The sequence below is a fragment of the Condylura cristata genome, unplaced genomic scaffold (assembly GCF_000260355.1).
Source record: "Condylura cristata isolate star-nosed mole 26May11 unplaced genomic scaffold, ConCri1.0 scaffold00023, whole genome shotgun sequence".
NCBI lineage: Eukaryota > Metazoa > Chordata > Mammalia > Eulipotyphla > Talpidae > Condylura > Condylura cristata.
The window spans coordinates 6,020,116-6,037,848 of record NW_004567124.1 but is presented as its reverse complement, the minus strand read 5'-3'; the positions used below and the strand labels follow the sequence as shown (position 1 = coordinate 6,037,848).

At 41.6% G+C, this 17,733-nt stretch overlaps 1 protein-coding gene across 2 annotated transcripts in view; it reads left to right on the top strand.

Moving 5' to 3' along the window:
* Positions 1-991: 991 nt before the first annotated feature.
* DIS3L (DIS3 like exosome 3'-5' exoribonuclease) overlaps positions 992-17,733 on the top strand; it is a 28,651-nt gene continuing 11,909 nt past the window's right edge. Inside the window, exons 1-7 of one of the 2 annotated variants that reach the window (XM_004687654.2) lie at positions 992-1,028; positions 1,140-1,293; positions 9,176-9,304; positions 11,579-11,714; positions 13,704-13,880; positions 15,272-15,350; positions 16,515-16,694. In XM_004687654.2, the coding sequence (XP_004687711.1) occupies positions 1,250-1,293; positions 9,176-9,304; positions 11,579-11,714; positions 13,704-13,880; positions 15,272-15,350; positions 16,515-16,694 (745 nt within the window). In that variant the 5' untranslated portion in view covers positions 992-1,028; positions 1,140-1,249. Of the gene's footprint in view, positions 1,029-1,139; positions 1,294-9,175; positions 9,305-11,578; positions 11,715-13,703; positions 13,881-15,271; positions 15,351-16,514; positions 16,695-17,733 lie in introns of those variants that run through there. The other variant, XM_012728796.1, reaches the window with a different exon arrangement.

Below are 17,733 nucleotides of genomic sequence, written 5' to 3'. Positions count from 1 at the left end.
GGGAGGGCGCGCGCGGAAGGCGGAAGGCGGAGCGCGAGGCCCTGGCGACGGGGAGCCCAGCACCCCGGGCTCCGCCCGCCCAGGCTTCACCTTCCGCCGGGCTGCGGGTCCGGCGAGAGCTGAGGCCAGAAGCCGCGGGGGCGGCCCGGGTTGGCTGCCTCTGGGCCTTTGCGCGAGCGACAACCCGACGGCGCCGCCGCGTACGCTGGAAAGGCCTAGGGAGGCGCCCCACCGCCGGGAGGCCCAGGGGTTGCGCCTTCTGGGCGGGCTCTGCGCGCGGGAACCAGCCTCTTCCTGCCCCTGCCCCTGTAGTGAAGTGGCCAGGGTCGGGGAGTGAGGCGGACGCTGCTGCTCATTGTCTGTGTTTCCTTGGCTTCCCACACTTCTCCCCTGCCAGCACCCAGGCCCTCTTCACTATAGGATGTGTGGGTTATCTCTGCCCCCGCTGTCCAGGAAGGTCATGGGAAAGTTGGATTTGGGGCTGCTGTGCTCTTGGGTTTCTAGGCCACAAGGGTAGCTGATTTAACGGAAAGGTTACTACTTACGTCCCTCCTCCGCGGGCAGATGGAGTGTGGCGATTAGTCCCTTTCTGCCAGTATTTGGAAACCTCACCTCAGCTCAGGTTAAGGTGAAGACTTCCGTTTGCAGAGGGTCTTCCCCGTGCCCTGAGGCACGCGCTGGAAGGAACCCCTCCCACTGCCCTGGCTTGCACTTGTTCTAGTCTGGGCAGTCTTTTGGCCCCAGGACACTTCTGAGCTGGTTCACTTGAAATTGCTGGGCATAAACAGTGGCTAACGTGGGTATTTTGGGGTATGCCACTTAAGTGTATGCCAGCGAATTAACACAGAAATATTCAGGTTGTGGAGACCTGCTTGTTTTGATTTTTAAAAAGCAGTCATCTGGGCCACTGCAGCACCAGAAACCAGATTGAGTTTTTTCATACAATAACTTCAGAAAAATAAAGGTGCTGAATTTGCCGCAGCTTTGGGCCTCCACAAAAGTAGATTTGTCTTTTAAAAAGTTCACAGGTATGCTTAAGATGGAAGTTATTTTGCACCCTGGAGCATCATGACATTGACATCGTAATAAGCCTGGTTTGAAAACGCTGTCTAATCTCTGCGTTTTGAATTATACTTCAGATGGGAAACTCTTGTCTGGCGATGTGACTCATTATGTGATCCCAGATTGGAAAATTGTTCAAGATTACCTTGAGATCCTTGAGTTTCCAGAGTTGAAGGGAGTTATTTTCATGCACACGGCTTGTCAAGCTGTGCAGCATCAAAGAGGCCGAAGGTATCTTTTACTTTCTTTATTTGTTGTGCAGATTTTTTTTCCACCTTAGAAAAGGTCTCTTGTTGGAGAGGGAGGGAACATACTCACTGTTTTGGCAGAAGAGGCGTTTTGAACTAATTTGGTATTCTATTTGCTAGCAAAAAAATGCAGTAACATTATTTTATATTTCTTGCTTCAACACCTGGCCAAAACATCTGACTGTAGATCAATAAACTGTAATGTCCCCAGTATGTGGGTATTTGAGATTCTTGGCTTTTAGTTTGCATTTTTACTGTGCTAGAGTTACTGCTTGTTGCTTAGCGATAGTACATATTATTTTATCGTCTCATTTATAGATATATTATCTCAGAAATGTGTTTGCTTAAGAAAAAGAGAGTACTTCATTTATTATTTTTTGACTCCTTGATTGTGATGCAAATTGTACTTGTGATTTATTCAGGGCAACTGGAATAACTTGTTTTACAGTTAGATTATTAGTTAACTATCAAACATCATAATTGTGTTTTCTGAACAAAAGATTTCTGATTGAAATTATATCAAAATGCTTGCCTTGTACCTAAATGAAGAGCAACTGTTCACCTTTTGAACACATTCTCTCAAAAATGGTTTTGATTCATTTAACTTTGGAAATGGTTTATGATTTGACTTGAAGGCAATATGGAAACAGTATATTAGAATTATATATTCAACCTCCAAACACCCCAAGTTATTTAAAAAGCAGAATGTGTTTATTCCTTTTTAAATGTTGTGTTTTCTTCAGACATTGCTAGTAAAAAATGAAATGTGTTTATTTGTATATGAAAATGATAAGTTGTTCTTATTATAGGCTCAGTTCAAAAATGCATTAACTAGATTGTGTGGGGCTTTTTCAGATAAAATATTTTTAAATGAGCTTGAAGCTGATTTTGTTCAGACACAAAGACAGAGATGTTTGTACACAGCCAGGTTAAAATGCTGCTCCAGGTGTCGTATTTCAACTGCTGCTCCTAAAATCAATTTGTTGTTATCATTTGGATTACTAACACACTGCCAGGCCTTTTCAACTTCTGTTTTCCAAAATATTTTTAATATTAAGGATTGTTTTAAAAACCAATTCCTGAGACATTCAAAGGCAAAGAATTGGAATTTAAGTGTCTTTTCTCCTGAACATTTCAAAAGTTGTTAACTTGATGAAAAACTATTGGTTTTCCACGACTTTCCCGTGTCTCTGAATATACCAACTGCAAAAACAAAAATGAGGAGTGTGAAATAGGTCCATTACACCATGGCTTTTCCCTTCTGTAAGCACATTTTGTACTTCTAGTGTCAGGTTTTCTGGAGTACAAGAAGTCATACTCTCTCTTGTTCAACAAACCAGCTGTCTTGCTGGGGTTGGATGCTAGAAGCAAAAAGGTAATTATGGTGCATCTTAGACACAGGCAAGAAAATTTTATGTGGACTATGCAAAGTGCAGAAGTAAATATGGTTATGGGGAGTAGGCCAGAAAGCTCCCTAAAGGAAACAGATCTGAGACTGCTCGCAAAGTCGTTATAACAAACATGATTGACAAGTAAGAAGAGACAGGAAAAGGAATTAGCAAGTTTGGGAGTTAGTAGTTTGTTTACTGGTAAGCAGCCAACAGGTATATTCGAGTTGAAATAGCTAAGTGATCAAAAACAGCTAAGCCCCAGAAAGCACTGTATATTGAAAGCTAACTTTAGAGTTGATGGCAGCCATTGACTATCACTAAGATTTACTTCGTTAATTCGGCTGGTGTGTGTGTTTAGTGTCAGTCATTGGACCTTTTATATTTAACGGGATGTGGCTGAGCAAAGGCTTTCTTGTATTTTGCTTCATTTAATGTTAGGAAGCATGTTATTTTTTTAGTTCTCCCTTGGAGATTTTTGAGATGCTAGGAAGTAATTCAGTCTATTTGATGTGTTTTTAGGAACAATATTACTTAGGAAAATTGTCAAGTCTGGTCTGGTGCTTTGCTTTCTCCTTTGACCCTCTCCTGAATTCCTTCTGTATACTGGTTATATTCCCCCAGAGTCTGTGCCTCAGTTTCTCAGTAGATAACATAATATTGAAATCATACTGATTAAAATATATTGTTACTAATTATGTTTAAACAAAAATATCAGTATAAGTACTTATAAGCCTAAAACTACGTCAAACCTTTAAGTTTAATAAGCAAAGCTAAAGTCAGAAAACTGCAAATGGATATTAATTGAATGACAGATGAGACTGTTCACTGAAAAATCTTCAGAGTTGAGCAACATGGTTCTTCTAATCCAGCCTGTACTTAATATGATCCTGTATTTTGATTTCAATACTATCAATTCAGAAAATGTTTGTTCTTATAAATATGCCATACAAAATAATATAATAAACACTAGGTTTTTGATTGCTCAGGATAATTCCACATTCTACAATCCTCTAATGCTTATTTAATGAAGAGGCCCTTGATGACTTTGTGAAGCTGTCCTATCTACTTCATTCGTTCATTAATACAATCAGGAGTTCATCTGTTTATTCCACAGACATTTATTGAGGTTTGTGCTGGAAACTGTGCCAGCACGAAGGAGACAACAATGAACAAAAGTAGACTCTGTCTTGAGGGGAAGATGGGCAGATAGAGACCTGCACTGTATGACGATGCCTGGAGGGGGGTGGGGGTAGGTTGCTTGATTCCAGGCGAGCCCAATTTATCAGGGAAGTAAAGAATCTTTCCTGAGGAAAAATTCTGTGCCAGACTCTTAAGGGCTGGATAAGAGAAAACTAAGCAAAGAAAGGAGAAAAGCTTTCCATGTGTGAAGCTGCAGTCCAAGGTCTTGGGGAAGGGAGACTTGGGGAGAGGAACTAGAAGGCCTCGTGGGCCTCAGGGATTTCAGTGAAGGGTTTTAGCAAGGAAAGATAGCTTTAGATTCCTATTTTGAAAAGATCACTGGGGCAGTGGAGAAGAGAGGAGGAGGCTATTGCTTCAGTTCAGATGAGATGTTGGTAGCTGTGAGATAGAGAGGAGCAGACAAAATTTCCAAGAGTTATATAGTAGGTAAAATATATAGAACTCCATAAATATATAACAAAGAGAATTGAAATATGGCCAAACAAACAAACAAACAAAAAACCTTATAAAGATTCATAGAAACTCTATTCATAATGGTCAAAAAATAGAAATGACCCAAATGCCCATCAGCTGGCAATGGTCACACAAAATGTGCTCTGTCCCTGCAGTGAAATACTAGTCAGCCGGAACAAGGTATGAGGTACTGCTACGTGCTGCAACACAGGCAAACCTTGAGAGTGTTATGCTAAGTGAAAAGAATCAGCCAGAAAAGAACCGTATCTTACATGATTCCATTTTTATGAATTGCCCAGGATAGATAAATCTATGAGACAGAGAGTAGATTAGAGGTTGCCACGAGCTGGGCCTCAGGGGAAATGGAGAATACTGCTTAATAGGTAGATTTATTTTGGGTTAATGAAGATGCTGTGGGATTAGATAGTTGTGATGGCTGTATACTCACTATACTCAAAACCATTAAAATGTATGTTTAAAAAGGGTGAGTTTTGTAGTATGTGGATTATATCTACATAAAGCCGATTTCTTTCTAGTAATGGGTTTGGATAAGTGAGTTAAGAGAAAAGTTGGTGTCAAAGATAACACACTGAGGTTTCTGGCTAGTAGCTGGATAGAGGCTAGCACTGGAGGAGGTCTAAGGGATCAGGTCATAATTTTGAGGTGTCTGTGAGCCTTGGAGAAGATAATGTCTGACACTAATTGGAGCAGACATTCAGATGGTCCAAAATGTACTCCATTAAAATGTCTGAGTGTCAACAACTCAATATACCAGAGACATTTTTACAGGGCTGGAGTGGGGAATGAGATCAAAACTGGGGGGGTAGGGGTGAGGGGGTGGGTGGGAGTATACTGGACTATGGTGATGGCGCACCAGTGATTTGGTGGTGGGAAACCCATGGGGATTACAACTGAAATGGAAAAAGGCACAAAATTATGTAAAAATAAACTATTATATTATTCCAAAAAATTGTTTGAGTGTCACCTGATATGAATGGAAACATAAATCTTTAAAATCTTTGCAAACTCAAAAAGCTCTGAAAATAAAGCTGTAAGCTCCTATCAGGCTTCTGTGAAAATAGCTAAGGGCCCAAGAAGCACAGCATCGAATACTAAACTCACTTCCTTCTACCTCTCCCCACCAATTGTGGGCTGCTCCCTTCTGATGGCCAGAGTATAGTCAGCAGGGCGAGGGGATGTTGCTTCTATAGGTAAGGTCAACTTTGAGGAAAACTCATAAAAAAAACAGTCAGTCTAAAGAAGACAAGCTTAGTTGCCCCTCTAAGTAATTGTCTTAAATGTTTAAATCACAAACATTTGCAAAACCTCTAGGCTGGTCCAAGGTAACTAGGGGTCTTCTGTAAGACTGGAATTTTTCAAACTGAAGATGATTTTATTGTACAGGACTATCTGAAACTGTCACTCTCCTGGCATGTTAGCCATTTGTTGATGGCTCCATGATGCTCTTGGGTGACTCACTGCAGGACACTCGTATATTTAATTTCCTTATATGTACCATCAACCCTGACAAAACAAAAATATGACTGTATTGTACATATGTGCTATTAAATTATAACCGTAAGCCCACATGCCAAAGGAAATCCGATTGTCACGCTCAGAATGATTCGCTGTTTGTTTCCTGCTTTCTCCATTAATATTCTTGTGCCATTTGTTCATTTATTTTATCTAGATGATATGTAGCTGCCAAATGAAAGCACACACTAAAAGTCTAAGAAAAAAATAAGTGAGTGAAACTTAAAATTGGGAAAATTCATTTTGTTAATTTATGTATTTTTCCAAATGTTGATAAGAATTGTCATTACGCCAGTTTGGTGGCGAACCTTCTGGGCCTGGAACATCAGTATTTGGAGAGGACTGAGTTGAAATCCTGGGTCTGAAGATGTGATAACAAATGCAGTGATATATGGGAAGCCTAGCAAAGGAGCAATGGGGCTCTGAAATGTCAGGACTTGCTATCTTATTTTCGGGTCACTGTTGTTGCTAACGGTTGTGAGTTTATTTACTCATTGGGAAAACACTGAGCATCTGCTGTGGGATAGGCGCTAAAGATACAATGAGCCATCCTGCTGCCTTGAACACTCTGTCCCTCTTCCATTCCTTGGTCCCTTGTGCGGCAACTTGTTCACCCTTCAGGTCTCATGCTCCACCTCCTCCCAGATCCCCACCCAACCCTCCCTGGCTTGTCACACCTGTGCTTTCTCTCCAGTGGCACTTACTCCAGTGAAATGGATGCTTCTGGTTTTTCTTTTTTTAAAGATTTTGTTTATTTATTTATGCATACAAGAGGTAGGGTGCAGGCCAGAGGTGCAGGGGGATGAGAGGTTCCACCAGAGAGAGTGAGGAGCAGAACAGGTGGATTTAGCGAAATACACTGCTGAGGGGAGCAGCAGGTGAGACAGGAGAGGTCTGCAGAGCTCTATGGGACAGCTCCCTGGCCGGGGGTTAAACTCGTGCTGCAGTGGCTGTAGATAGCTTCAATGCTGAGAATTTTCCCCTTGTGCCACCAAGGAAGCCCAGATGCTTCTGTTTATTGCTTTATCTTGTTTGCCAGTTAACATAGTTAGTTTTTAAATTGTGACAAAAATATATATATATATATATATACACACACATATATAGATACACACACACACATATATATATATAACAAAGTTTACTTTTATCCATTTTTAATTGAATAGTTCAATGGCATTGAGCTTGTTCACATTGTTGAACACCCCGCCCCATCCCCATGTCTTCTTTGCTGAGCCTCTGACAACCACCATTCCCTGAATTGGGCCTCTCAAGTAACCTCATATAAGTGAAATCATTCAGTATTTGTCTTTTTGTGACTGGCATGCTTGATTTAGCATAATGTCTTCAAGGTTTACCCATGTTCTATGAAGAACCCCCTCCTTAAGGCTGAGTAATATTCCACTGTGTGTATATTTCACGTTTATCCATTCATCTGCGCCTGCACTCTTCGGTTGCTTCTACCTTTTCGCTATTGTGAACAATGCTATAGTGAACTTGGATATATAGCTATCTTTTTCTAAGACTGCTTTCAATTCTTTGGGACAGCTACACAGAAGTGAGATTGTATGGTAATTCTATGGCGAATAGGTGATTTGTCTTATCCCCCATGAGCAGCACTGCAATGGTATATCCTGTGGGCATTCCATGGAACAAAACCTGGCACTAAGGAGGAGTATACCAAGTATTTGCTGAATGGAAGATATTTATTAAGGGAGGCCATTTATAAACAGATAACTGCACTAAGTTCAGGTGCGGTATTAGGGGTATTTAAAATGTGATGGTAGAAGCTAAAGTCAAGTACTTCCGCATGAGTTCGATTCCCACCTGCCCCAGAGGAGATCCCACATGGCGTAGCAGACCTCTCCTGACCCGCCTGCTGCTCCCCTCAGCAGTGTACTTTGTCGATCTGCCTGTTCTGCTCCCCGCTCTGTCTCTGGTGAATCCTCTCACCCTCTGCATCTCTGGCCTGTACCCCAATTTTGTATGAATAAATAAAAAAAATGTGATGGTAGAGAAGGGGAGTAAAAATCTGGAAGATACAATGAGAAAAAATATTTTTTCAATGTTTTCTCTGAAATAACTCATTGCAGATGTTTATAAAGTCTCTGCTAAAATGTTCTTTATTGCTTAACAAGCAAGCGGTCATTTTCTAAACTATAAGCATTGCAGAAGTGAGTCTCTGACCAAGCGCCACAGGAATGGTCACTCTGAACAGTGTGTCACAGACTTCTTTTTAAAGATAATTGTATATTGTCTTTGTGAAGATGGGGAATTACCAGTTTAGTCTGTCTTAGGTCTTCTGGCAGGGGGACAGGCAGCAGCTTTTGCTCACACATGCGGGATTCCATGAAGGGGAACTGCCATTCATGGAAATGAAACTGGAATCCCTTTGTCCATTGGGAAATTTTGTAAGTTGCTTTTACTAGATGATTCTTTTTAAGATGGCTCAGACTTAGAATTACTAAGAAATAAAAGCAGTGTTTCTTATTTTTTTAGCGACGTGTTGAGAGCACACAGATATTAGAGAGGGTAGGTTGGAGAGGTCTACCTTTGCGTCAGTGAAGACTCATTTTTAAAAACCCATGTTGACAGGCTAAAGATGGGGCTAAAAGGGCACAAATTTTATTATATCAAAAAACATTAAATGGCAGTCATCTACCTTGGGTAATTTATGTGTTTATTTAATATCTGATGTAATATCAATCTTTTTTTTAGTGAAAGGTGAAAGATTTATGCAATCTGAAGAGAAACCAGAGTATATCAATCCTTTTTTAGATAAATGGTTGATCTCCTTTAAAATACAGTGGCTATTCTGTATTTCACATTACCTAGGCTATTGAAAACACCTTAGAAGCTGACCCATAATTGATTTGTGACTTTGGCTGGCATTCATGGAAAGTTCTCCTGCTGGGAAAAACCTTAAAATTTTCTATTGTCAGGTACAGAAATAAAGGTGCTGAACTGCTTGACCCTGTGAGCCCTTGGAAAGTGGGGAGGTAATTGGGGAACGGTCATATAATTAGCAAGTTAGAAAGGGGAGAAAAAGGGCTTGACTGACGCATAAACTAATTACTGAGGCCCTGCCCAAGCACACTGTAGCAGGAAAATGGAGAAATGGGGGCCCAGTGGTACTGTTCACACAAAGTCCTGTAAAATAAATGTCTCTCTGGTTTTAAATAATCAATCTTTTGCTCTAAAATACCTCATCTTTTTTTATCCTTAGCAAGAGCTGGCAGCAGATGAGTACCTGCTATGTCAGATTTATTTTTCTCTTCTGTGTCCCAGACAGTATAACAAATTGCGAAACCTCCTGAAGGATGCACGTCATGATTGCGTTCTCTTCGCTAATGAATTCCAGCAGAGCTGCTATGTCCCTCGGGAAAGAGGCGAGTCCATGGAGAAGTGGCAGACAAGGTATGGCTCTGAATGGCTGTGGGTGTTCCTTTCTCATGGTCATCATCTTTCATTTCTTTATCATTGGAAGTTGAGCTTAAGCGATTGCTGGAAAAGCCAGTGGTTATTTAAAACCTTGACTAGTACTGAAATTGTTTTAGTGCTTATTTTTTTTTAAGATATATTTATGCATACAAGAACTGGGGTACAGGTCAGAGGCACAGGGGTGAGAGGATTCACCAGAGACAGAGTGGAGGGTAGAACAGGCGGATTGACTGAAATGCACTGCTGAGGAGAACAGTGGGTGACACAGGAGAGGTCTGCTGCACCATATGTGGGTGACCTGCCTGGCTGGGGATCAAACTCAGGCCAGAGTGGTGAGTGACAGAGCTGAGACTAACCCCTAGACCACCGGAGAGGCCCATTACTGAAATAGTTAATGTGTCAATAGCTTATCGCTTGACTACATAATTGATGTATTTTAGAAATTGTAATTAGGAAGATAAAAGTACCAAGAGTTTGTCCCAGTTTGTCCCAGACCCTGAGGCCAGCAGACTCACCACAGTGACCTTCAGTCACAACTCTCATGCTTGGGTGTATGTGGGAGGCTTTGAGGGCACCTGCTTTTAAGCCAAGGTCAATTCACTTTTTCTGTTATAAGTTGTTCTAATATCAACCAGTCTTATAAAACTGAACCTGGTAAGTTAATTCTGAAAAAACTGCTTTAGGCAGTGATATAGTTTAAATTGACCTAAAAGCAAAACCTAAAGCAGGGACATTGAGGGTTGTTTATGTGGGAGGGGATTCCCTGGAACAGGAGTGAGGGAGTGAGGAAAGTGAGGCAGAGAAGGAGGGAAGAAGTGAAGAATGTTTTACTGGAAAACCAAGGCCCACTCCAATGCCCAGACTGAGATTTTTAGAATGTGCCCCACAGACTGAGGTATTTAATTAGTTGCCCCCTTTTGCTGAGAACCCCTCCCCAGGGTCACTGAATGCCCCTTTAGGAGGGAGTTGGAACCGCCACCCAGTTGCAGCTAAAGTCAGAGGGACCTCTGGTGCTGTTAGCCGGCACTTAGCCTCTGCTGTGCTGTTCTTTAGAGGGGGAAGGAGATCTTTGGCTTTCTCATGTCTTATCCAACAAAACATTTAGATCATCTTTTTCCTTGTAAATCTTTATCTACATAGCCATAAAATATTTAAATTCTCGGCCCTCCCTGGTGGCACAGCGGGTTAAAGCACAGCACAAGGAAGCTTAAGTCACTTCCGCATGAGTTCGATCCCTGCTTGCCCCGGAGGTGACCACATGGCGTGGCAGACCTCTCCTGACCCGCCCGCTGCTCCCCTCAGCAGTGTACTTCGTCGATCTGCCTGTTCTGTACCCCACTGTGTCTCTGGTGAATCCTCTCACCCTCCGCATCTCTGGCCTGTACCCCAGTTCTGTACGAATAAATAAATCTTTAAAAAAAAAAATATTTAAATTCTCTAAAGCAGATTAAGCACTGATACACACTTAGTCCTTAATTGAAATTCCATAGTTCCCATAGGGTTTAGTTCCTACCAGAAGTAGGAAAACACATCTCTCCAGGTTGGGTCACATGATCTCGCTGACTACATGACCTTGCACATGGTAATGCTCAGTGTGTGCACTTGACAGGGTTTTTTTGTTTTTTTTTTTTATTTTTAGCTCTAGATGAGACCTAGCATAGCATCTTAATTATCAGAAAGGGAAACAGATGCTGACAGAAATTGTAAATGTCTATGGACTTGACTGTCCATAATTATACAGTCTTGAAAGCACATATCCAGCCTAGATCCTGTTTTCCAATGCATATTCTTTTCAAGAAGATGGTCAGATATTTATGTGGTTCCATATTAGACCTTATTGCATGATGATCTTCAGCGATGTACTGCCTGGTTTTCCTCTTAGCCAAATGTTGCTTTATCTTTCAAGCTTCACATAGCTTAGCTTGTCATCCCACGTGGTGCTGTGTGGCTCAGCTCTCCATTTAAAAAGTGATGTGAGATAGTAGCTTTCTTTGGTTTCTGGGACATAGCAAGAAATGAAAGAGGTTGTTTTGATGTCCCAGAGAAAAAGAGATGTCATTCACCTTTGTGCCCCAGAACATCCAACCCAGAGCATGTTTATAATGGGTACTTGGCAAGTATTTATTGAGTGAATGAAACATTGTCTGTGTAGACCAAAGGATAGCAGGTTAAAAAGCCAGGGATAAGTTCTGAGCACTGGCTTGTATTTGGCTGCCTCGGGAGGGCTCACACTCCCTTTGCTTTTTCAAGGAGCATCTACAACGCAGCGGCCTGGTACTATCACCACTGCCAGGACAGGATGCCAATTGTTATGGTAACAGAAGATGAAGAGGCAATTCAGCAATATGGAAGTGAAACAGAAGGAGTATTTGTGATTTCTTTCAAGGTATTTTCAGTTGTTGTTTGTTGTTTATATAATTGTGTGCATGTATGTGTGCACACACACATGTGTGTGTTCACTGTAAGTGGCAAGTGTAAGGTTCCAGTCCCCTTTACAATATAGAAAAGGAAAAATTAAGAATGAAGAAAGACTTCAAGAAATCTCATGGCTCAATTAGTACTTAACTAATCTTTTTTTTTTTTTAAAGATTTATTTATGCATACAGAGCTAGGGTACAGACCAGAGGTGCAGGGGCGGTGAGAGGATTCACCAGAAACAGAGTGGGGAGCAGAACAAGCAGATGTATTGAAATATGCTGCTGAGGGGAGCAACAGGCAGGTCAGGAGAGGTGTGCCACGCCATGTGGGTCACTTCCATGGCTGGGGATGGAACTCGTGTTGCAGTGGCTATGGATAGTTTTATAGGGCTTTGCTTTAACCCGTTGTGCCACCAGGGAGGGCCCTCAACTAATTAATCTTGATGTTAGCAAATTTAGGCAAACTTCCTGTGCCTGGAAAGCCCACAACATCGGAAGATTTCAGTCTAGTCATTCCCTGCTGACTATGGTTATAGCAGTAGCATTATTAATGGTGAAGATGGGTTGAATCTTATAAAATTGATAATATTCCATTATCTTAACCTATGAAATGGCAATTTACATGATTCCAACTAATAGTAATAGTATTATAATACTCTGTAGTGTTACATAGTACTATGACAGTAATAGCCAACATTTATCTATGGCAGGCACTATTTGAATGCATTATTTCATTTGATTCTTACATAACCCTATGATTTAGGTGTTATCATTCCCATTTTATTGGTAAAGAAACTGAACCAGAAAGGCTAAAGGTTACACAGGTAGAATGTGGTAGAGCAGGCAGTGTGGCTGAACAGCTCTTAACTATTATTTTTTCAATACTTGCAAAACATTAATTAAAAGCCAATCTTCTTGTTTCTCTCTCCCTCGCTCTTCCCCACTTGTGAATACACTTAGGGGTTAATAGGGATAAAGAAGGGGTGAAATGCGATCTTATGTATGAGAGAGTTGTCAGCTCAGCTTGGTGAACAGATCACAAATGAGCAGCATTATCAGTGCCAGTCTCTTTGGACAGTCTTAGCAGCAAACATAGCCCCCCTATTTCTTAGGCACCTTTTGGGAGATTGGTGACTGTCAATCTCTCATTAGATTGCTGGTCTCTTAGTTGCTGTCTTCCTAGTTGGTCAATCAGCTTCCACTGGTTGATATCATTTTTTTGTTCAGGAACTAGAATGAGACCCTCCATTACCCCTGTCAATTTACAGAAAGTCTGGCTGGATTTTTGAATTGTAGATTCTATAAGGGTTCCCAAGTGCATGTATTGCTAAAGATTTGCCAATAGAATTTTCTTGGCATTGCTATAAAAAAGTATTTTGGCATGCCAGAGAATTCCAGGGGAGCTGGATATTAATGGCAGTGTCACTTGTTTTTTCTGTTGCAATACATCATGTCTTGTTCCTGCAGAGGACAGTTGACTAAAATTACATTTTTCTACTTTTTGTGAAAATTACTTTTCTTTGTAGTCCAGTGGTATAGCATAGTTTTATTTTGTATAGCGTTTTTCAAGCAAACTGTGTGACCAAGGGCTTCATAGAGGTGAATGATAGCAGAAAAAAAGAGATAGTGTGAAGTTCAGATGAGAGGGAAGCTAAAATTTCTTTGAGATTTGAGGTTAAATGGAGAAGAGTATGGACAATAAATCCCTCTTTAAGAGGTGGTTCATAGTGGTAAAAGTCTGATGCTGATCAGTGACTGTAGAATTGGGGTACTGTTAGCACAGACAGAACTTCTGGTAGGATTAAAAAGAAAGGAAGCAGTTTAAACAGGACCCTGAAATGAATGAGCGAAATCCTGGAGCTGCCAGAAAGTATAATTTACTTGTTTTTTGGGTTTTTTAAATTTATTTATGCATGCAACAACTGATTGTGTTTCTCTTATACCGTTATTAAATGCAGAATTACCTGGACAACTTTTGGCCCGATTTAAAGGCTGTCCACGAGCTTTGTGATTCTATCCTTCAGTCTCGTCGGGAAAGAGAGAATGAGAGTCAGGAGAGCCATGGGAAGGAATACCCAGAACACCTTCCCCTGGAAGTCTTAGAAGCTGGCATTAAATCTGGGCGCTATATTCAGGTGAGCCTGGGAGTGAAGAGCCAGTGTCAGGAATAGCCACTGTGTTTTCTTCTCTTCTTTCCTTGCCTGGCACAGGCCTTGAATTTCAAAGGCTGTAAACAAGATAGGTGTGAGTAAGCCTTGGCTTTTGATGTTTACAGGGATTTGTAAACATTGCTTTCTACTCTACCATGTTCATAATTAGGTTATATATTGAGCAGCAAACAAATAGCCTTTTAAACAAATAGCTTCTTTTGAATCATTGTCAAGTTTGGCAGAATTGGTAAATTTGGTTTCTTTACTCCTTTAAAATTTGGCTTTCTTTACTCCTGCCCCAGGACCCAGAATTTAGATGCTGTCAGGGTTCTGGGAAAGATTCAGGTAACTTAAGATCTCAGCTCTTTTACATGCACGTGTGTGTGTGTGTGTGTGTGTGTGTGTATGGTTGTTATCATGTCGCCACCACCACACATGTATAGATTTGTGTATCCACCACCACAATCAAGATATAGAACTGTTCCATCATGACATTTATACTTGGGACTAGCAACTCAGTTGGCTTTTATGAAAGTGGAAATTTGAAGCTATCACCCTTCAGTCCTCCCCTCAAAAGTAGGTATTTTAAATGAATATACCTGAAGAACCTAATGCTTCCATCGTGGCCATAAAACTTACAGCATTTCTGAGAGGCTGTTTTGAGGAAGAAATTAGGTGAGAGAGATCTTGGCACTTTCACTAGTTGGTATGACTAAGAATAGCTCAAAATGATGGTATGTTCTTGTCAGAAAAGAAACCGTGTTGTATTATTCTTAGAAGAATCACCAGCCTTTTAAGAATATTATAACAGTATTTTCACATAAGTTTTTTAAACATTTATTTGTGCATACAAGAACTGGCATATAGAGCAGAGATGCAGGAGGAGGAGAGTTGAGAGGATTCACCAGAGATGGAGTGCACCATGTGGGTCACCTCCCTGGCCAGGGATTGAACTAGTGCTGCAGTGGCTGGCAGTAGCTTGATAGTGCTGAGACTTTAACTATTGTGCCACCAGGAAGGTCCGATTTTTATATAGCTTTTTAAAACTGTCCTGTGGGGCCTCCCTGGTATTAAAGGAGTTAAGAACAGCACTATGAAGCTACCACAGCCACTGCAGCATGAGTTAGATCCCCGGCCAGGGAGGTGATCCATGTGGCATGGCAGACCTCTCGTCTCATCTTCTGCTCCCCTCAGCAGTGTACTTCAGTCTGCCTGTTCTGCTCCCCACTCTGTCTCTGGTGAATCGTCTCACTTCCCTGCATCTCTGGCCTGCTTCCCAGTTCTTGTATGCTTAAATAAATACACTTTTAAAAACTGTACCTTTTGGAGATAAACCAGGGGAAAAAACTTTTCACATTGATTTTTATTATTTTTAGGGAATTCTGAGTGTCAACAAACACAGAGCACAAATAGAAGCTTTTGTTCGACTTCAGGGAGCCAGCAGTAAAGATTCAGGTTCAGTATAAACTTACCATAAATTTCCATACTCCTTATTCATTCTGATACTGCACAGTAGAGAGTGAAGTTGAGCCTGCCACCTGCCGTGTGCCCTGTCATCTTTCCCTGTACTCTGGGGGGTCAGGGAGTGGTTTCTTTTCCCCTTGCTTTTTGTCTTTATTTTCAGCTTTAACTGTCATAAACTTAAAATGATAGAAGCTAACATTTCATGGACTATTTAACTATTTATCAGGTACTTTTATAACCACATATTGTTAATGATTTCTACTTTATATACCTGAGTATACACAAGGTGACATGATGAAATAAAAACATAGAAGCAAAATAACTTTTCCAACATCCCCACTCAGTTTAGCTGTGATTTTTTTTATTACAAGTTTATTTTTACATCATTTTGCACATTTTTTTTTTCCATCTCGATTGTAATCCCCGTGGGTTTCCCATCACCGAATCACCCCTGTGCCACCACCATAGTCCCGTGCATTTCCCTCCCTTCCCCCCTCCTCCCGTTTTTGATCCCATTCCCCACTCCACCCCCACAAAATGTCTCTGGTATATGGTTGTTCATTATTTTTGTTATTTTCTCGCCTGGTTTAGCTGTGATTTTTAAAACATTGCTCCATAGTGTGGCCTCACTGTGCTTTACTGGTACCATTAAAAAGGCAATATAAAGAGAATGAAAATAAGGTGTGTCATAATAGAATTTAATTTTGGTTCAACTGTCATGGGGCAAAAAACCCCTGATTGTTAGGGGAGTGTGGCCGGGTTTGTTAGATGAGAAGCAATGTCTTTTCTCTGGGCTTCTGTTGTAATTGCCAGTCGGGAAGTGTCTGTAGTACATCAGCCTGCTGCCAGCCCCTAGCCCCAGGACCCCAAGGCAGGTGACATATTTGCAGTGGAGGCTTGCACAGGCACACACAGTGAACTGTTACCTGTAGTGGCTGAAGGTGGCACTGTTGAAAACACGTACTGCAGTGTGACATGGGAGCAGTGTTTGTGCATCTTAACCTGCATGACAGAGAGCTCAACTTCACTTTTGAAAGAAGGCAACTCTTATTTGCAGAATGCTGATTAGATCTCAAATAGACTGTGTTTGAATTGTCTCACTGGGGTGGTGTCCCCGTGGGCTTTATGGGGTCTTTTTATGCTACCCAAGCACAGGTTTAGTCAGTGACGTCCTAATCCATGGGATGAAGGCTCGAAACCGCTCAATTCACGGAGACATGGTAGCCGTGGAAGTGCTCCCTGAGAGTGAGTGGAAAGGAAGAACTGCCGCCCTGAGTGAGAATGACAGTGACGACAAGTCCTCAGGAGAGTCCCCAAGTGAGCCCATGCCCACAGGTAAGCTAGCTGGGAAGTCACCCAGTCATCCACTTTCCTTAACAGTCCAGAAGTATTGCAGTTATCAATATATAATGCTAATATTTTTCTACTTACCTTCTCTGCAAGTTTCCTTATGCCTTTCCTTGCTGCATTCAAGCCTCTGCTCAGATGTCACTTTATTAAAAATAGCTGCCATTTCTGGCCCTTTATCACTTTGTCCATCTTACCCGCTTTTCTTTTTCTTTTTTTTTTAAAGATTTATATGTGCATACAGAACTGGGGTACAGGCCAGAAGCTCAGGGGCAGCAAGAGGCTTCACCAGAGACAGAGTGGGGAGCAGAACAGGCAGATCCACGAAGTACACTGCTGAGGGGAGCAGAGGTCTGCCACGCCATGTGGTCACCTCTGGGGCAGGCAGAGATCAAACTCATGTGGAAGTGACTTTAGCTTCTTTGTGCTGTGCTTTAACCTGCTGCGCCACCAGGGAGGGCCTCTTTTTTTTTTTTTTTTTAAAGATTTTATTTATATATGCATACAGAAATGGGAGTACAGGCCAGAGGTGTAGGGGCAGTGAGAGGACTCACCAGAGACAGAGTGAAGAGCAGAACAGGCAGAACGACAAAATACACTGCTGAGAGGAGCAGTGGGTGAGACAGGAGAAGTTTGCTGGCCATGTGGGTCACCTCCAGGGTGGGGATCAAACTCACACTGAAGTGGCCCCAGCTTGGCTTTGTAGTGCAGCGCTTTAACCCACTGCGTCACTAGGGAGGGTTCCCACTTTATATCTTGCTGAGCAGTCATCACTGCTTCACAGATGTTTATTGCTTATTAGCTGTTTTGCACCAGGAAATCAGGGATTTTGTCTGTTTGACACCACTGTATTCCCTACTCCCAAAACAGGTCTCATGCCTGATAGCAGCTCAATAAATATCTGTAAAAACAGTTCTATTTTTAAAAGATTTATTTGTTTGTGCATACAAGAGATGGTATGTAGGGCAGAGATGAGAAGAGGTGAGAGGAATACCAGAGAGAGAGGGGAGCAGGGCAGGCAGATATA